This window comes from Gracilinanus agilis, chromosome 5 (genome assembly GCF_016433145.1).
Source record: "Gracilinanus agilis isolate LMUSP501 chromosome 5, AgileGrace, whole genome shotgun sequence".
Lineage (NCBI taxonomy): Eukaryota > Metazoa > Chordata > Mammalia > Didelphimorphia > Didelphidae > Gracilinanus > Gracilinanus agilis.
This window is the reverse complement of record NC_058134.1, coordinates 161,478,996-161,498,882: the sequence shown is the minus strand read 5'-3', so window position 1 is coordinate 161,498,882 and position 19,887 is coordinate 161,478,996. Positions and strand designations below refer to the sequence as shown.

Sequence of the window (19,887 nt, the reverse complement as noted above, 5' to 3'; positions counted from 1 at the left end):
CTCTCTCTCTCTCTCTCAGTCGTGCCTCTCTCTCTCCTCTCTCTCTCTCTGTTTCCCCCTAACCCCCTCTCCCCCCACTAACTACTCAACTACTCTGCTTCTCTCCTTTCTCTCTGGGTATCTCTCCTTGGGTAGTTGCCATGGATGGAAGGCATAAATAGTATGGCTTTGATTAGGCTCAAGAGCAACTTCACTCTTTTTTTTTCTCACTTTCTACCCCAAACTTCAGAACTATGAAGGAGTCATTTGGGAATGACTGTTGTCTGGGTAGTTTAAAGAATATTTCATTTGCTGCTCCTTGGAACTTATCAGGACAAGAGGAAACATCTGTATTTGGTTGTATTATCATTGTAGTGGCTAGAATATTGAAGTGAGAAGGCAGTGAACATCTAGGACATGGGGGAATATAAAGCTTGGAATGAATGACCAGATGGTAGATATAGCCTTTTCCAAGTCCAACACAAAGAATTGGCTATATCTTTTGAACTAAATTAGGTATGAATAATCAGATTCATGATCCAGTGTCTGATGAAATCCAGGGATTGACAACACTAAGAATGAACTAAGTAGATAGGAAAGAAAATCATCAACCTTTGGGAATTGACTTCCCTTTAGTGCATCTTTTTTTTTTTTTTAATAGTGTACTTTATACAGGGAGGTCATTAGGTTGAGAATGGTAAACTAGAATGTTTTTTGATGAAACTTCTGGAGAAATGAAAAATAAACTTCTTTTTTTCAAGTTATGTATAACTGACTAAAATGTAAATTTTGATTACTGGTGAATTTATTATAGTTGTTTCTTATAGGTCAGGAACACCTATAGGAAGTTTTAAAATATGGTTCAAATAATGGTTAATATTTGGGAAGTTATAATTTCTTCAAAACACTTTCATGGTATTATTAACCATATTTTCTTCTCAATTATATATAAGTCCACACAGCAAAACATTGAAAGAACAATTCTATTTGTTTTTGGAATGAATTACAATATGTGATTTTGGCAGCAGATTTACCTTCCTAATAACACTTAACTTTGGCTAATGTTGAAATGATTTTGCATTCTCAGAAGTGTGTTGGCTAGTAGAGGGAGACCAAGAGGGAATTACAAATTTGCCATGGATAATTCATGAAGTGGATGTCTGAGAGTTGAAACTACTTTGCTTAGGAGGTAGGTTTAGCTGGTAGTTTTTGTATATAACCTTCCTTTGGATTTGTGTTCAATGTAATGAATGTAATCTGATAGACCATTTAAAAATATACAAGAAAAGATTTTTCCTTTTCTGTTCTTTAAACAGCATTAATTCTTTAGTTTTTGTTACTGGTTATTTGGTCTTATAACAGTAAAGTAGTGCTATAGTTAGAGGCATCTTGAACCAGTGTAAAGGACACTGAATCTGGAATCAGAAATCATAAATTTCAAACGTTTCTGCATCTTTCTAGGTGGATAATCATGTGAAGGTCATTTAATCTCTGTGAGCCTCAATTTTCACATCTACAAAATGGGGACAATTAGATATATTCCACAGGATTGTTGCGAGGAAACTGCTTTGTCAACTACACAGTATAAAAAATGTCAATCAGTTAGTGAGAAAAAATGGAGAAGGAATTTTAAACTTATAAACCTCCTAAAGACAATATATTGTGGCAGAACACTACAGGACTGTGAGCCAAGAGACCACCAATTTTCATCATAATACTTATGTTATTAGAAGCCAGTGACTATCTCTAGTTAGCAGTTTCCCCCTCTGTTAAATGAGAAGTTTAGAAGACCAAGATTTCTAAGGTCACTTTCAGTTGTAAAAGACTATGATAGTGGTTACCAGGTGAATATTAAGATAAGATTTACTAGCCAACCCATCAATGGAGAGTAGAAGGTACTTCAGAGACGTTTATTTAGGAGCAAGCTCCCTTTAATAACAACTTCAAAGCTGAAATAATGCTCTACTTAGAATCCCAAAAAACTGGCTTCAAATTAGTACTCTGTCATTTATTACCTGTGTGACTTCAGAGAAGTCACCTAACTGTTCTTGGTCTCGGTTTCTTCATCTTTTATATTAAATGAGGGGTTAGACTGGCTGGATGGTATCTAAAAGTCTTCCTAGCTTTAAAGCCGTTATCTTAAGGGATTACTTAGTTTATATAAAACAGTATAATTTCACCTTTTAGACCAAATTGGGACACTTGTAAGCCATTTCTGAAGGAGAAATGAATCATTCAAAACTATATCTGGTTTCTGCACTATTTTCTCCTATCAATTGATCTACAGATCTTTCAATGCTGTGATTTTATAGCTTTCTTTTGTATCTCAGAGGTTTCCTTGATGTCTTAGAAATTCTAGTTGTCAATGAAAATAATAATGAAAATGTAGATCTGTCTATGGAGCTTTTCTTTCACATCCTCTGTTCTCCATTTCTTTTAATTATTTGTTTGTCGTTCTAACATCTCATCACTTCATACTTGCTAATCCTTAATCATGTGGACAGACTTTTCAGAGTGAATGGAGCCAGATTCCTGTTTCTTTCCACACTCTGCAAATCCTTTTCCTGCACTGACCTCCCTTTGAAGTCACTGGGAGCTCCCACATAGAGGAAAATATATGAGGTACTAAGAGAAATGAGTATCTGGCCCAGGGACCAAAGGGAGAAATATGTCTTACTTAAAGCACCTTGGACTCTTAATACATTTGGCACCATTTGCTGCTACATTTCACTAGCTTCCAAACAATCTCAAGCTTCAAATAAGTAAATGAAATAAGGGGCTAGATAGGAGACATACTCACCAAAATATTTCTCCCATATTCTTCCATTAGCCAGAGTTTTTCCCTGGGGCTGTGTATTGAGAGTGGGAAGGAATGATTGTTATTTTCAGGGATGCTTTACCCATTTTATTTCAGTCAAAGCTGTCTTCAATTCAACAAATGTTTATTAAACCTCCATTATGTACAAGGTATTGGCTGTAACCCTTGCTCTTAAGGAGCCTAAATCCTGGCTTTGGGCTGGGAGGATGGCTACAGTGTGTACATAGATAAAGGCATGTAGAAGGCACTGGGGTGCAGAGATGATATGGATTTGAACCAAGATACAAAGCTTAGCTCTACTATTACCAGTTCAATAAACATTTATTAAGTACCAAATATGTGCCAGGAACTCTTCTAAGTGCACCCCTGTGTAATATTAAGCAAATCATTTAACTTCTCTGCGGCTCAGTTTCCTCATCTATAAAATGAAGGGCTTGAACTAGATGGCTTCTGAGGTCCTTTCTGATTCCAAATCTGTGATGCTATGATTATAATTTTGGGAGACAGAATGTGACTGAGGAGATTTGGGAAGGCTTCCTGAGGAGGCGGCATCTCTGTTGATCCTGAAAGGAATATAAAGGTTATTAGAGGGGAACACAAAAAGGGAGGCTCCCTTGAAGGAATGAGGCAGCTTTTGGGAAAGCAGAGAGGACAGAGGAAAATGTAGAGTCTGAGGAACATGTGGGAGCACAGGTTGGTTGGAATAAAGAGTACCTGAAGGGCAATAAAATGAAATAAAGTGGGAAAGGCTAGTTGGAGTCAGATGGTAAAAGACCTGAAATGTTAGAATGTGGAGTTGTTTTTTTTTTTTATTTTGTTCTGTAGTCATTAGGGGACCATTCAGAGACTTTTGAGCAGGGGAGTGACCAAGAATGATCAGATGTATAATAGTAGTAGTAGTAGTAGTAGTAGTAGTAGTAGTAGTAGTAGTAGTAGTAGTAGTAGTAGTAGTAGTAGTAAATGGCNGTAGTAGTAGTAGTAGTAGTAGTAGTAGTAGTAGTAGTAGTAGTAGTAGTGATGGTGGTAGTAGTAATAGTAGTGATGGTGATAGTAGTAGTAGTGGTGGTGGTGGTGGTGGTAGGAGTAGTGGTGGTGGTAGTAGTGGTGATAATAGTAGTGGTAGTAGTATACAAACAATATATTTATAGTATTATATAATATACTTGTATGCATAAAATTTATTCAAAGTATATATTATAATCATTTATGCATGCAATTATATTATAGAGTACATATTATATATGTTTATATATACCCAAGCTATGTATATTTTATATATATATATTTATACTATAGTTATACACTGTATACAGGTATATATACATAATATATTATGCGGTATATATATGGTATGTGTACAAACATGTATACTATAAATTCATATTTACATAGTAGTAAGTAGTAAGTGGTAGTAGTAGCAGCAGCAGCAGCAGTATCAGTAGTTGTAGTAGCAGTAATAGTAAATAATAATAATAATAATAATAATTCTTATTATATAGTTCTCTAAGGTTTACAGTGTTTAAAATACACCCTCATTTGATTTAATCCTCAGAACAACAATGTAAGGTAAGGAATACTGATCTTAACCTTTATGATACATTAATTGAAACTGAGTCTTAAAGATGTTCAGTGACTCATCCAGGGCCATACAATTATACCTCATTTTAATCATTGTTTTAAAGAGGATTCATAATCTTATTTGAGTGAAGGAACAATTTGGCAGCTGGGAAAGGCCTTTTGATTTCTCACAATTCCTCACAAAAAAATAAAATATAGGATTAGAAAGGAAACCAAAGGTTGATAAAATTAAAGATTTAAAACATCTTCTACATAGAAATAGAATATACTTAGACAGAGATACATAATAGGTGTGTGTGAAAAATCCAACCTAAAAATAAACTCATTGCTAGAAAATATAGTCCCAATTTTTCTTTGGATATATATATATATATATATATATATATCTGTCTATGTGTGTCTGTACAACTGAGTCTCATTGCGTAGACAATAACACCAAAGTTAAATTGGGAAGGCTCTTATTACTTTTTGATTGGTAGTGGTAGAGGGATATCGAGTGAGAACTCTTAATTAAAGTTTCTAAGCACTTATTCTACTTAAAATCTCTTTCCCGGGGGCAGCTGGGTAGCTCAGTGGATTGAGAGCCAGGCCTAGAGATGGGAGGTCCTAGGTTCAAATCTGGCCTCAGATACTTCCCAGCTGTGTGACCCTGGGCAAGTCACTTGACCCCCATTGCCTACCCTTACCACTCTTCCACCTATAAGTCAATACACAGAAGTTAAGGGTTTAAAATAAAAATAAAAAAAAATCTCTTTCCCTCCTCCAACTTTAAATTTATTTATATACAAATCTGCATTTAAATATGCAAATTTGTATATATATACTATTATATATATATACTTCTACATATATATAATTTTTGTGTGTATAGGTATAAATACAGAAATATACAAACAATATATTTATAGTATTGTATAATATACTTACTTGTATGTATAGAATTTATCCACAGTATATAATTGTTTATGCATGCAATTTTATTATACAGTACAAAGTGTGAGCATTTATATATACCCAAGGTATTTATATAATATAAATATGTGTTTTTACACTATATTTATAAACTGTATACAGTTATATATACATAATATATTATATGGTATATATATGTGATGTGTACTATAAATTCATATTTACATATAAATAAATTTAGGGCCTGGAGAGGGAGCCTTTAAGCAGGATGTGTTGAGCAACTTTAAAAGCTCTTCTCAGTATCCCTTTCCATCCTCCCCTGGCCCTCTCCCTGGCCAAAAAAAAAAGGTAATAAGATCCTTTTCAATTCACTCTTTGGTATTTTCAGTCTAATGAGAATAAGTTGTGTAGACATAAACAACAAATGTACACACACACACACACACACACACACACACACACACGAACCTTAGATTGAAAAAAGTTGAAACCATATTTTATAGCAAAGAATTTTCTTTTTAATTGTCATTAATCACATTTTTTGCGGTTAGTTTTTTTTTATTAGAAAGGAAATATATTTCCTAGGTTTAAGAGTTCTGAATTTTTATGTGATTTAGGCAAGGCCTAGAACTTGAATTTTGAATAATGTGTCACTGACCTATGAAAATGAAAGGAAGAAAACATAAGAACAAAAAAAAAAAGAGTAATATTGGGGCAGATACAGGGCACGAGGGATAGCATGTCATGCCTCAAGTTGGGAGGACCTGGGTTCAAATTTGACTTCAGACACTTTCTAGCTATGTGACTTCGGGCAAATTTCTTAACCCTTTTTGCCTAGGCCTTGTCCTTATTTCTTAAGAATTGTTACTAAGATAGAAAGGAAGCATGTTTTTAAGGATATTATAAATAACAAACAACAACAATCTGAGCACCCACAGTGTATAGCAAAGTATCATTTACAACAAAGCTGCTTCACTTAAGCCCAAAGATGTTTATTAACTAACTTTTTTCATTCATGATGTGAAAGAAACATAAGAATATAAAATCACAGTTAGCATGGAGTTTTGTTTGATTTTACTTGTCTAAAGAAAACCATTTACAAACATATCATTCTTCTGACTTTAATTCCACCCCCTTCAGACTTACTAGTTTCTTTATGTGATCTCCTGCCCCTGACTGCACATAATTGTTTCACATCAGCTGTCCAAGACATTCTGCCAATTTTAAGAGCCATCTTCTTTTTAGCTAACATGATCCCTTCAGAGAACCATTCCAATAGCCATATACTTTGCTCATGCTGTTGTTAAAGAAGACACCCAATTGCAATACATTTCAGCTTCCATTAACTACCATAATTTTCTGGGAAATATACAAAATGAAAAATGAAGTCAAAATATTTAAGATTAGGATGACTCCTGACAGCTGGAAAACAGTACACAGAGGTCAGAGGAAGTAGAAACTCTTGATGGAAAAACTTATCTCTCATTAATAGAATTCTGTAATAGAAGCCAGAAGTTGAAGAAGTTTTCACATCCTTTACTTGAGAGAATGACACATTTTTTCTGAATCTGTCCCTGACCAAAATGGAAGTATGAGCCATAAGACTTTAACTTTACATTCTTTTTATCTAAGATTTTTAAAACTTTAATGAGGGGGCAGCTGGGTAGCTCAGTGGAGTGAGAGTCAGGCCTAGAGACAGGAGGTCCTAGGTTCAAACCCGGCCTCAGCCACTTCCCAGCTGTGTGACCCTGGGCAGTCGCTTGACCCCCATTGTCCACCCTTACCAATCTTCCACCTATGAGAAAATACACTGAAGTACAAGGGTTTAAAAAAAAAACTTTAATGAGCACTTCACTCTTTAATGCTCACCAAAACAACTTCTTAGGTAGAAATCAATGGAAGAGATATTTGGTTCTTATAGGAGTTAATCAGTGTCTTTTGATAAAAGAGGTACAGTTATAATCTGGAAGCTACTCTTGTGCTAGGCATATACTAGAAACTCAAATATTTGATGATTTATTCATACTATTGATTAAAATTTATCATTACCTTTTCAAATATCCACATAGGACTATCTTTTGCTAACATTCTAGTTTGCTGCTTCATCAGAAAGTAGAAGAGCCCCTGAATAAGGTTAAAATTCTTCTGCAATCATGGAAAAGACATAGATTTGACATCAGAAAACTTGAAATCTTTTGCTTTCAATTTGTTTGACTTTGCGCAAATCACTTCACTTATTTCTGTTTAACATTGTTTGGTTGTTTTTTTAACTGTAAAAGTGATGGATGGTTTTGAGGGTTTAAATAGCACTAATTCCTATGATTTGGAAAGTCTTATCAAGGTAGAAAAGTATAAACTATAGAATGAACTCTATGTCTATGTTCAAAACACTGGCCTAGTTTGAATGAGTTCCTCATCAGAAAGGGTTATTTACCAGTTGATGAATTTTTTTGACAACAACAATTTACTGGGCTATTTATGGGGGCATAGAAGGGTTGCAACCTTCATTAGTCAAGAGAGTACCCATTTTAATGAAATTCTGGATCCTTGATATAGTGAGATATACATGTCTCACTATATCAAGGATCCAGGATTTTATTATATATATGCCTTTACATATTATGGGGTGAAGATTATTCTCTCAAGGGATTTGAAGGTTTTGAAAAAGCATACTTTGGAGACATAAAAACAAAGAATTATAGCCATATTTCTTGAATTTCTATAGATATTCAGGTCAGAATAGAAACTGATAATAAAGCCTGAATGTTTAATAAATAACAGGAGCCAGTAATTGCTGGCAAAGTCAAAGTATCTGCCATTTTTGGCATCTCGTTTTTATAGGTTTTATGGAGTTTTGCCTTCTTGATACTATCTTTTTTCTTATTTAATGTCCCCTTTCTTATAGTCCCAATCTCTTTTGCTTCTTCATTCATGTCTGCCAATTTAACTTGTAGAAAACGCTTTCACAAGCTACCTGTGTGCAAACTACTAACTCAAAACAAAGCAAAATAAAATGAAACAAAACTTCCATATTCTAGGATTGACAGTGAGGGATTCTAACTACCTCTTAAGAGAGAGATGATGTACTAGTATGTAGAATCAGATGCTCAGTTTTGGAAATAGCCAATGTGGGAATTTGCTTGGCTTAATTATGCTTATTATTGGGGGCTTGTCATTTCTTTTTATTCTTCAATGCTTGGGGGAGGGGGAATATGGGAGGAGAGCAATGCTTGCTAATTGAAAAAAAAAACAAACTTAAAGAAAAAACTCCATGCACATCCTTTTTTCTCTACCTATCTCTACTTCTATCATCACCTCAAAAAAGTCCCATCTCCTAGTTAGTCCTCAACTCCTTAGGGCTTTTAATATTTTGTGTTTGTTTCATTTTTTTCTGTTTCTCTACTTTCTTAATTTTCTGACTTCTTAAAAATGCTTCTCTCCTGTCCTGACTATAAATACAGAAAGGACTTGCATAGTGCCCTCCCACCCCAGGGCAAGCAAACAGCCTGTGCCTTCCTAAGGGAAAAATCGTATAGCAGAGGAAAGAAAGCTTTCTTGTCTCATAAATGGCTCCCATGTAAGACATTTAATAGACTGTGGTCACCCTGACTGCCCAGTAGCTGCAATCTATTAGCAGACCTGACTGTGCCGAAGTCAAGTAATGGTAGCAATTAGGAGTTGGGACAATTGAGGTAAATGAGTAAGTGAAAGATCACATTTTCAATTCTTCCAAGATGTACAAAAAATTAAGCCTTTTTAGGATGAATAGCATATCTTCCTGGGTTATTTGGCTTTTTAATGGGAAACTTCATGCTATCTGGTGGCCTTGAGGAACTCTTTATAAAGAAAAATGAGACTCACATTAAAAGATGAAGTTTTGATTAACCACACTTGGCTGGAGAGCAAGAGAAACAATGCCGGCATAGAAAAAATATTAACTGGAAGAAAGATGTATTTATATAATAAATGGGAAAGAAAATGTTTTAAAAGTAATATAGTTTTCTCTCTCCCTAATGGTTGGTTGTATAGAACAAATACAGCCAATGTGTCAGATGCACAGATTTTATTGAATTCTGTCCTGTCTAACGCTGAATAGTTTTTGATAGTTGTTATAATTGATATAAGAACAAAATTCAGGAAGAAATGAAAAATACAATATGAAACATGACATGATATGGCACTGGCCTTGATTCTTACTTTCTTGCCGTTTGGAGAAGAGCATGTTATTTATTTCTTCAGAATGAACTCTGTCCCATTTTGAAAGAGCATCCTCTTTCCAAAATACTGTAGATTAGTGACTAGGCATGATGACATGGTCAGGTAAAATAATTCTTTTGAATATTTTCCATTAAGCCTTTTTTTTTCTTTTGAATGTTTTTATTCATAGAGGCCCAGAGGAAAAGAAACACCCTACATGAATTCAAAAAGTCAGCAAAGACAACCCTGATCAGACTAGACTCATCGCTGAATATCAAAACCAAAAGGCTGAACACGACGGACAAATGTGCCAAGAGATGTATTAGGAATAAGGGCCTTCCATTCACTTGCAAGTAAGTTATTCCTTTGCTTTTATAGGAATTCTCCACTCATAGGATACACCCACATGGCCTATACACACAACATACATCATATTTTAAAATTATTGGTGCCCAATGTACGATGTAGTTGATGTATGCAATTTAGACCTGGGCCTTTTAAAGTTTTTGCCACAGGAGACATATAATACTGTTAAAAGAAACAGAAGGGATAAATGAGAATGGAGAACAGGACATTAAAAAAGCCTAATAAAAAAGGTTTATCTTTTTAAAATTTATTATGTGTTTTGCGAACTCCTCTCTTATGTATATAGCTGTGATTATTAAAAATGAAATTCATTTGGATTGATTTTATTTAATTCCCTTTAAATTTCTAGGCCATGTATTCAGAATAAATATTTATTAGTAACAGAAGCAGAAGGAATTTTGAGAATAGGAACTGCAGAATTGGGCAACAGCCAGGATTTATAGTAACTTGTGTCAAAGGCCCAGGAGATTGAGAATAGAAGGTGTTGAGAGCCTCAGACAGTATCTACAGGGTTTGGCTTTGGCAACAGGGAATGTTGAAAAGGCATTAGGGGGAGACGTGATAAATGTTTAGTTGAAAAGTGATAAGGTCATTAGAAATGGCATTAGAAGAATCAAATTAAGGGTTTGCTAGCCTTTGCCAGTTTTTGTTGTTACTTGATAATGAAAAATAACCTTCTCCCACTGTACAGAAGTAGCATGATAATGGATAGTGAGCTGACTTTGGATCCAGGGAGACCCAAGTTCAAAACTCACTTCTGGCTCTGTGACTGAAGTCACTTAAGTCACTTAAGTTAAGAAAGTCACTTAACCTCTCACTTCTGTAGACCACTTTCTGAAACTAAGTTGCAGAGAAGGTCTCTATCTGAAAGCAGAGATAATTTCATTTTCCAGTAATTCCATATGTTAAAAGAAATCAGAGGTCTAGGCCCTAATCCTTTCCCACAATAAAAAATTCAGTAGACTTTTCACTTTGAGTTGAGGCTACAGGGGCAACATTTTGAGAATCCTTCTCAGAGAATCCTTCTCAGTAGTACCAGAAGAATCAGAGATATAGAAGATAGACTGGTAAAATTCTTGGAGGAAATCTTTGTATATTTTCATACATGCAATGGAGTCTTTTTTCATGTACATAGCATAATATTCCTGGGAAAGAGAGCTTGACTTGTAGTTAGCGATCCTCAGCATAGGCCATATCTATGGTCCTTTCTTGTGGTATTACCTTTTTGTTTTATGGCCAAGTTACAATTTACAAATGTCTCTCAATTGGATATAGGGATGAAATGATATTCTTTGTACATTTCCAATTCAAATTCTCTACTTTTGTCATATTTGCCAAATTTATAGAATTGTGATATTCTGAATTTAAGTTCATAGCTTATTTTGAAATTTTATATTATTTCCATTGTTTAATGAAACAGAGACAAGGAAGTTGGGTGGAACTTTGGGAAAAAATAATAATCAGGGCTGTTAAAACAATTTTGAACCAAGTGAGAACAATGATTCATAAATACTAGTTTCTGTCTTTAAAAATATTACTAAGTATTTCAACTATTTACTTTGTTGTATTAAAATATTTATTAAGTAAGTGTCTGATATTGTAAAGTACTATGCCCTGTTCTGGATGGAGAGATGGTTCCTGATAACAAGGAATGTATCTAATAAGGAAAATGAGCCATATAATTATAATATGAAAAAAGCATGAGAAGTAGAAACAAAATGAACTTATACTTTCCAGGAAGAGCACATCACTTTGGGCTGTGAAGAATATGGTATCTAAAATAGGCTTTAACTAATAATAATTTATATTTATATGATACTTTAAAGTTTCCAATAGGTTTTTTACAATATCCTTTTTAGTTAGGTAGTATTTAAATATTTTTTCCAATTTACAGATGAAAAAACTTAGTTGAAGTGGTTTGTGCATGGATCAAGCTAGTGAATCTAAGAGCTAGAATCAACTTATTCTTCACTCTCTGTCTTTTCTTATTATGTTGTGCTATATATTACTCCATCTCTAAGAGGATGGAAAACATGAAAAAATGGTAAGAGTAAATAAACTGGAGAAAGTACATTTCAGGTAAGCATGGAGAACACTGTTGTAGGGGCAAAGAGGCTTTATGAAAAGAAGGAAAAATATTTAGGGAATGGTTTGAGTATTTTGGTTTGATTTGAACACAGAGTTGTAGAATACTGACAAATTCAACTGGCAAGGTAGGTTGGAATAAGAGTGTGGAAGGCCTTGAATATCAGGATTATTAAGCCTCATTGTTGTTGTGTAGCTAATATGACGTTTTATTTGCCAACTCCTCTCTTAGACTGTCAGCTCTTTGAGAGTAGGGTCTGCCTTTGGCCTCTAGTGTTTGTCATAATATCTAGCACATTGTAGGTGCTTAACAAACGTTTCCTTATTGATTTACAGTTGGCTAGAGAGGAAAAAATAACTAAATGCCTCAAAGACAGTTTAAAATAAAAAGAAGGTTCTTAAGATCAAGATCTTAAAAGTTGGATGAAGATAAAATGTCATGGAAGACATAAACTCAAGGACAAGCCTAGTAGAAGAGTGTATAACCCATTGGGAACTTATTTTAGCATAATGAAATAATGAAAATAGGATGATGGAAATAACAATAAAAAGTCAACCTCCATATGTGGAAACATCTGTGCAAATTTGGCAAAACTCGTGTGTTCTAGATTGACCTCATATGTTATTAAAGAACACATAAATAAGGCCTGAAAGCTATCATTTGCATCCATTAAAAAGTATACCTAGAAATCATGATATAATACAAATAGAAAAATTAAATGTTAAGATTTGAAGATCAGGTTATTTATTTAAACTGTCATCATGCCTTCTTCAGTGTTGATTGTATTTTAATTAGGTTATTCATTTCATTTGTTCATCTGACAACACTGCAACTATCAAGCAATCAACAAACATTTATTAAAGGCTTATTATTATGTGGTCGGCACTGGGATAAGTGTTAGAGATATAAGAGTGAAACAGTTCCCAAACTCAAGGAACACATATCCCAAAGAAGAGGCAGCATCTGTATGCATAGGAATATACAGAATACTGGTTGCTGTCCTTTGTAATCGAAGAGGACCAACATGACATCACTGATGATGTCTTTTGGCTCATACATAAATTGGATTTAAGTGAGGCAGAGTTGCACAAAGTCGTCAGCCTCACTTTCTCTTCCAGAAACTTCGAAGTCCAGTGGCAAGACAAAAAATCAAGACAGCTGGTGATGCTCGGGATGCAGTGGATGACCTTGACGTCTTCGATGTCTAACCAAGCTCTAAGCACTCCATAACACCTGCTTCCACTGCCTTCATGGCCTTGGAACAAATTGTTCTCATCTGTCCCTTCTCCTGGAGGAAGTCTTCACCTGCCCGGGGTAGATAACCTTTTAACACACCGATGGCTTTGATGCCTTTGATACCTCAACCTGGTTTAGCCTGCCTGCTGAGACGGTTTACTGGGGTGTGGTTGCTGTGTATGCTACAGCTTCTTGGAGCCACAGGTGAGAGTTTGGTGGCAGGTGGACATCCAAGGAAGAAAGCAGTTCTGAAAAGGGCTCTACAAGCCCTCATGGCAGAGGCACAAGTCTTCCTTGAACACCTCCTAGAACCCAAATTTGAGGTTATTTTAGGAGGTAGAATCTGGAGAGATCAGAAAAGGCTTCAGTGTAGAAGATAATCCTTGAACTGATTCCAAGAGATGGAGGTGAGATATTAGACTGCAGAATCTTTAATAAATATCCTGGGATCACAGATATGAAGGAACTCAGAGGTCACCAATTCTCTTGTTTTTATAAATGAGAAAACTGACGCCTAAGAAGGTTAAAATACTTATTAGTCTATACAAATAATGATGAGATGAGAGAAGTTTTGGATGTAGATCCTCTGTCTTCAAGTACAGTATTTGTTCCATGAAAGATGTGTTTTAATTACCTTTTTATCCCTACAGCATTTTTCAAATAATAAATAAATAGTTTGCTTATAATTTTGCTGGCAATGAATTAAGATTTTTTTGAGGTGCAATGTATCTAGGGCTAGAAATTAAGAAAAGAATGTTATATTCATTTGTTAGCTAAGTGAAATGAAATATATCCAATAGGACTCACATTTACTCTTAGGCTTAAAGGTTTTCAAAGACCTTTCTTCACAACCCTCCCCTGAGGTAAGTTGCCTAGTGGTAAGACAAAAGTGAAGGCAACTGGTGAAATACAAGTTGTAATATGTACGTTTTTCAAATTGAGAAATATTGTGGAGCACCAACTATGGGCTCAGTCTTTCAACTGTCACTCAGGTGAGCAAATCAGGTTCCTGGGAATGGCTACTATTTGTTCTCAGCAAGGGTTTCTAAGGTATTACTACTCATTTTTTAATGTTAAAACTCATAAGCTCTTATTGGTATGTTCAATAACATTACTTAACCAGTTATTTTCCCTCAGTTACCAATTAACCAGTGAATATCAATTAGCTTTTACAATGAGATATTTCCTGAGAAGGTAAAGCAGTGACCAAAGGACAACGACATCCTTCCTTAGAGAAAGATGGATACTCCTTTCTTGTACTTTGAGTCCTTGAGAACAACTTAAATCAGCTACTACAAAATATACACCTGTTCTCAACCAGGGGAAAAAGTAATACATGTGGGTTCTGGGAATTCCTTTCTCCTATCAAGATGTGCCCAACAAGGGTTGTTTTTTTGGTGTGGAATTGGATAAGTAACTCTTTTTTTCTTATTAATGTTTCCAACTTTTAGCACAATGCCTGGCTCAGAGTGGGCACTTATTGAACTGAATGAAAAGTCTTTTTATGACGATAAAAGAGAATTATAGGAAATAGATTATACTTGTCAATGCTCTGAATTAAGGCAAAGAATCTCTCCACAAACATGCTTATAAGCAGTAGCAGCAACATTTTATGATTTAGATTAAAACCAGGTACTTAATATTGTATATCATCTATAATCAGGGCAATATCCATGTTTACTCTTAGGACTAGCACCTCATTGGCTTGTGCCCCATTATACTAAGTACAGAGATCTGACATTTGGGTGTGGGTCATTTTATTTGAAGACCATTGCTCTTTCCACAGTACCATTCTGTCTTGGAGATATACATAATTTAGATGTTATCAGAGACAACCAAAGCAAGTAGTTGGGGATTATATGATAAATGGAAGGAGGAATGAATATGAGAAAAATTAAGATAACAATAACAGAATAGATAGCCTTAATAAGACAATTTTGTTTGTTAGAGAAATAAGACAAAATAATTTTTGGAGAGGATAACATTGGATAATTTGGATATTGACAGTTTGGTAGCATTTTCTTCTACAGAAGAAAAAACAACCCTAATTAGATGCAAGAAAGAAAGAGGAAGGAGAATGAACAGTAGTTTTAATGTAATTCACTAAGCAGTAGGTTACACTAGACCTACCTGATGAAACTATTGTCACTAAATATAATTCATGATAAAATGTTTCATACATTCTTAACTCTAATTAATTAAAAAACGTTCTCCATATGTTATTCTCTTCTTACTTCTTGATGACTCTCAAAAAATAAATATTACAGATTTTTTTTCATTTTAAGGTGTGAAATTCTAAAACCAAGAACCTTGCTTCCCACTACTACTTTTTCAAATGGAAAATAGGACTAAAATATGTTTATATGCTTGATGTGCATGGGGACAAATTGATGAATAACTGAATAATTATATATATATAAAATAAAATTGTATACCTATAAAATAATTTTGAAAGGCTCTGAATCAATTTTGAGGAAGTAGATGCCATGTGATATTTTCTTTCATCTACTTCTTTAAAATTCATTTAGCTGTCTTTCAAGATTTTTATAATTAAATTACTTCAAAGTGGTTATTTCCTAGCAGTGAGGTAGCTCAATGGGTAGAGAGCCAGGCCTGGAGTTAGGAGAACTTAGATTCAAATCTGGTCTCAGACACTTCCTAGCTATGTGACTGGAGAGAAATCACTTAACCCCAATTACCTAGCCTTAATTCTCTTCTGCCTTAGAACAAATACTTAGCATTCAACCTAAGATATAAGGTAAGGCCTTAGTTTTTTTTAAAGAAGTGGTTATATCATATACATATATATCATGTATCATATATCAATAACATACAAAATGTCTAGTTGTTCAAAATGTAAAATCATTGGTTATTAAGAGTTGCTTAAAGAGCACATTTAGAAAATCTTAAGGAAATTCTTAATGGAGTAGGAATTATTTGTACATATTTGTTTGTACATGTTTGTGCAGATTGTTTATACATATGGCAATATACAATTATTGATGAGTCAATTTAGAAGAACTTTATAATAATTTTAAAGTATAAAAAGGAGAAAAAATCAATTTGGCAGTTAGACTAAACTAAGGAATAATGAGACCTACATATGATCCTGGTAAGTAAATCACTTAATTGTTATATAAGAATGACATTTGTGTTTATAGCTTTGTTTGTACTTATGGTGTTAGAGAATTGTCTTTGAAGAACCATAATTTTAAAAAAAATTCACTCATGGTACTTACCCAGAGTAATAACAACTATACAAATATCTTAGTAAAGCTTTTCATTAGCATTTTCTTTAATGCGTTTTTTTTTGTTTTTAGCACCTTGTTATATTCAGCACACTATGATAGCCTATCATTCTTCTAAATAAAAACAAGAAATCTTCATTAGTTGAATTCTATTGTGAAAAGAAAAGAAGAATGATTTTAGAAAGTAAACAAGTTTGGATAGGTGCTTTCATACAATGTCTTGAAGTTCTCCTTTTTAGAAGAAAAATACAAAATTAAAAAAGAAAATGCATAAGAGCAGGATAACTATTTTAAGCCAAGACCACAGAAAGTTAATTTTATCCTCTCTTTATTATAAAGATCACATTAAAGGGTATGAATGCCATTTGAATTTCTTTTGTACTCTTGTAATGATATATTTGCTGTCATATTTTTCTCCTTGGTGTGCCATGTATGTCTACTGTGAAAGCTATATAAAAAGTGGTATTCCTTTTTTTCATTCAGATATTTTTTTCAGGGCCTTTGCTTTTGACAAAGCAAAAAAACGATGTCATTGGTTCCCTTTCAATAGCATGTCAAATGGAGTGAGAAAGAAGCATGACCACGAATTTGATCTCTATGAAAATAAAGGTAACAATTCTCCTTACATTTTATTCTAAAATCACATATTTTTAGAACTTTTATTGATCTTAAAATTACGTATTCTAATCTCATCATTTTACAGATGAGAAAACCTGTCAGGAGAGGTTAGGCGATATATACAAGTCCTCTTTGTTTATTTGTTAGTGGAAGGACTAGAGTCAGGTCTTCCTGGCCCTAGAATATCTGTCCAGTATAACTTTGGTGGGGCCCAAAATGCCTCTCAGAATGGCAATAATTGGATTCAAAACTTCCTTATAAAAATGACTAAGACTATGTTTATATATTACCAACCAATAAATTCTTTATTGGTACTCCCCTCACCCAATTACCTTAAAAATTGATTCTTTGCATTTGATTGGATTCACAATACAATTAAATAATTAAGATGAACTAAAACCACTTATAACCATTTTAGTTGGGGCATTTTTGGTTGGAGAGATTGTTCTCCTGAGGGGAACAATGATTTGTTTCTCAAAGAATTTTGTAAATAGTGTGAAAAATGCCTATTGAAATCTTTGAGCTTCATTTGTAAAATAAGGACAGTAACATTAATTTTACTTGCTTTGCAGGTTTATTTTAAGGATTAAATGAAATGACATATATATATATATATATATATATATATATATATGAAAGTGCTATGTAAATCATTAAGCACTAACAATGTGCTATTATTTCAAACAAATTAATTGGAAATTTCATGAAACAGTGTTGGCAGTAATTGTTACTTGGCCACCTGATTTCAAAATTACTGTGATTAAATCTTTTCCACATAAGACAGATTCAGGTGCAGATTATGATTTCTCCACTTAATTAGATAAAAGTGAATAGGGAAATTAAAAACTAATTTATGCCTAAAATAATGGCTTGGAATTGAATATTCCTGGTTAATGAATTTTCATCTAAAATGACCTTTTGTCGTCCAAGTTAGCACATATAAATAGCCAATCAGATGGTTAACTGTGAGCTCATTATTTACTCAGAATCGTGAGAATTTACTGTAAATCCATCATCTCAAGGTAAAAAGTCCTTCAGCTGACAACAGAATTGGAGACAGAAGTTGTGACCAATGATATTGATCTATTCAGATGCAAAACAATACTGCTTTTCATGATTGGTCCTACACCAACCAGTTCTGTTATTCCAGATTTTTGGTTTGGTAAAATATATATAGTAACAGGTGCAAAGTATTTGAAGAACATTCCCAAAAGACGGTGAAGCTAAAAATCTCTCCTCAAATCACAGGATTATTTTTTTTTTTGCATTTGGCATGCCTTGACCATATTAGGTAGCCATTTCACAGAACAGCAACATGACATAATCCTCACAAGCTCATTGATAAATGTACAATATTTTATCTCCTGGGAAAAGATGTCAGAAATTTTTGGAAGGTTCTTTTTCTCTTATGCAAAGTTTGAAATGCACAGAATAATAGAAAACCAGTATATATACCTTCCATTTTTTATTTCAAAATGTTTTAGTGAATCTAGATACTGTTATAATGTGATTCATTACCCAGTTGGTTCAAGTGGTTCAAGTTATATCCTACTTGTGAAATATAATTACATGTGAAAAAAATAGCTGTCATAAGACTGATTTTGGTTATGTCTTCCAATATCAGCACAAAAGTATTCTACTCTCTATGCACATTTTAAATTTTAAAATGATTGCATAGCACCAAACATTAAGTTTTTAAAAAAGTTTTCTATATGTTATTTTATATTTCCATATTTTGAATTGCCTTTTGTGGATCACTAATTTAAGTTATTGTAGACTAATTTAAGTCTATTGTAATTAAAATATAATTTTGTTGTAGCTTAGAGAGATCTATGGAAAAAATAAAAGTAGCTTTTCTTAAATGCACTTGGAAAGTGAAATCTAGTCCAAAATATTCCATAATTTGCCAATTTTGATAAATTGAACAAATTATGGAAAATATTAATAGGATATTTTGCCCAAAATATGATTTAAATGGTAAATAACCACATAAAATGAATTATATCAATGATATTTCATACTGGCTGAAATAATAAGAGCTATAGTTTATAAAATAAATATGGTATTTTTTTACCTAGTGACAATGCTCACTTTAAAAAAACCCAAACAAACTTTACCTTCAGTCTTAGAATCAATACTGTGTTTTGGCTCCAAAGTAGAAGAAAGTTGAGGCTTAGGCAATGGAGGTTAAGTGACTTGCCCAGGGTCACAAAGCTAGGGAGTATCTGAGGTTGATTTTGAACTCAGGACTTCCTATCTCCAGGTCTGGCTTTCTGTTCCACAGAGTCACCTAACTACCTCCAAGTATTAGTGCCTTACACCAAAGTGTCAAAACATGTTACGGGTGAGCCATAGCAAAACAGTCATGTGACTGAACCAGATTAAAATATCAATGTGAAATATTTAACAAAATTAATAAAAATATAGTCAAAAAGTTAATATATGGTTTCCTAAGTCAATATGGGCCTTCTGGGAGTTACATGTTGGGTAGGACTTAGTGGCCCATTTCTGTTTAAATTTGACATCACTGTCTTTCACATTTAACATGAGATTAGAACTACAAAAATAGATACATATGTGTGCAAATTCTGGCTATCATAGCTTTAATTTGTCAAGTATAACCTACTTGAAGGTAGGGAAAAATCTCGATTCAGGATTTCTAAAACAATTTAGATAAAACACTGACAAATACATACATTTAACTAAATAACAGGCTCTTATTATGTTGTTCATTTTAACATCATTTTAAAAAATATTTAACCATTATCATTGCTTTTTTCATATCCTCAGAAACTTCTAGTTAATGTATATTCTGAATCCTCTTATAGAATCCTTAGAGTAGACATTTG

At 33.6% G+C, this 19,887-nt stretch overlaps 1 protein-coding gene across 1 annotated transcript in view; it reads left to right on the top strand.

The window, feature by feature from the left end:
- The window catches only part of HGF (hepatocyte growth factor), a 95,232-nt gene that overhangs the window by 1,053 nt on the left and 74,292 nt on the right, over window positions 1–19,887 (top strand). Inside the window, exons 2-3 of the mRNA XM_044679054.1 lie at window positions 9,675–9,837; window positions 16,917–17,029. Coding sequence (XP_044534989.1) covers window positions 9,675–9,837; window positions 16,917–17,029 — 276 coding nt within the window. The remainder of the gene's footprint in view (window positions 1–9,674; window positions 9,838–16,916; window positions 17,030–19,887) is intronic.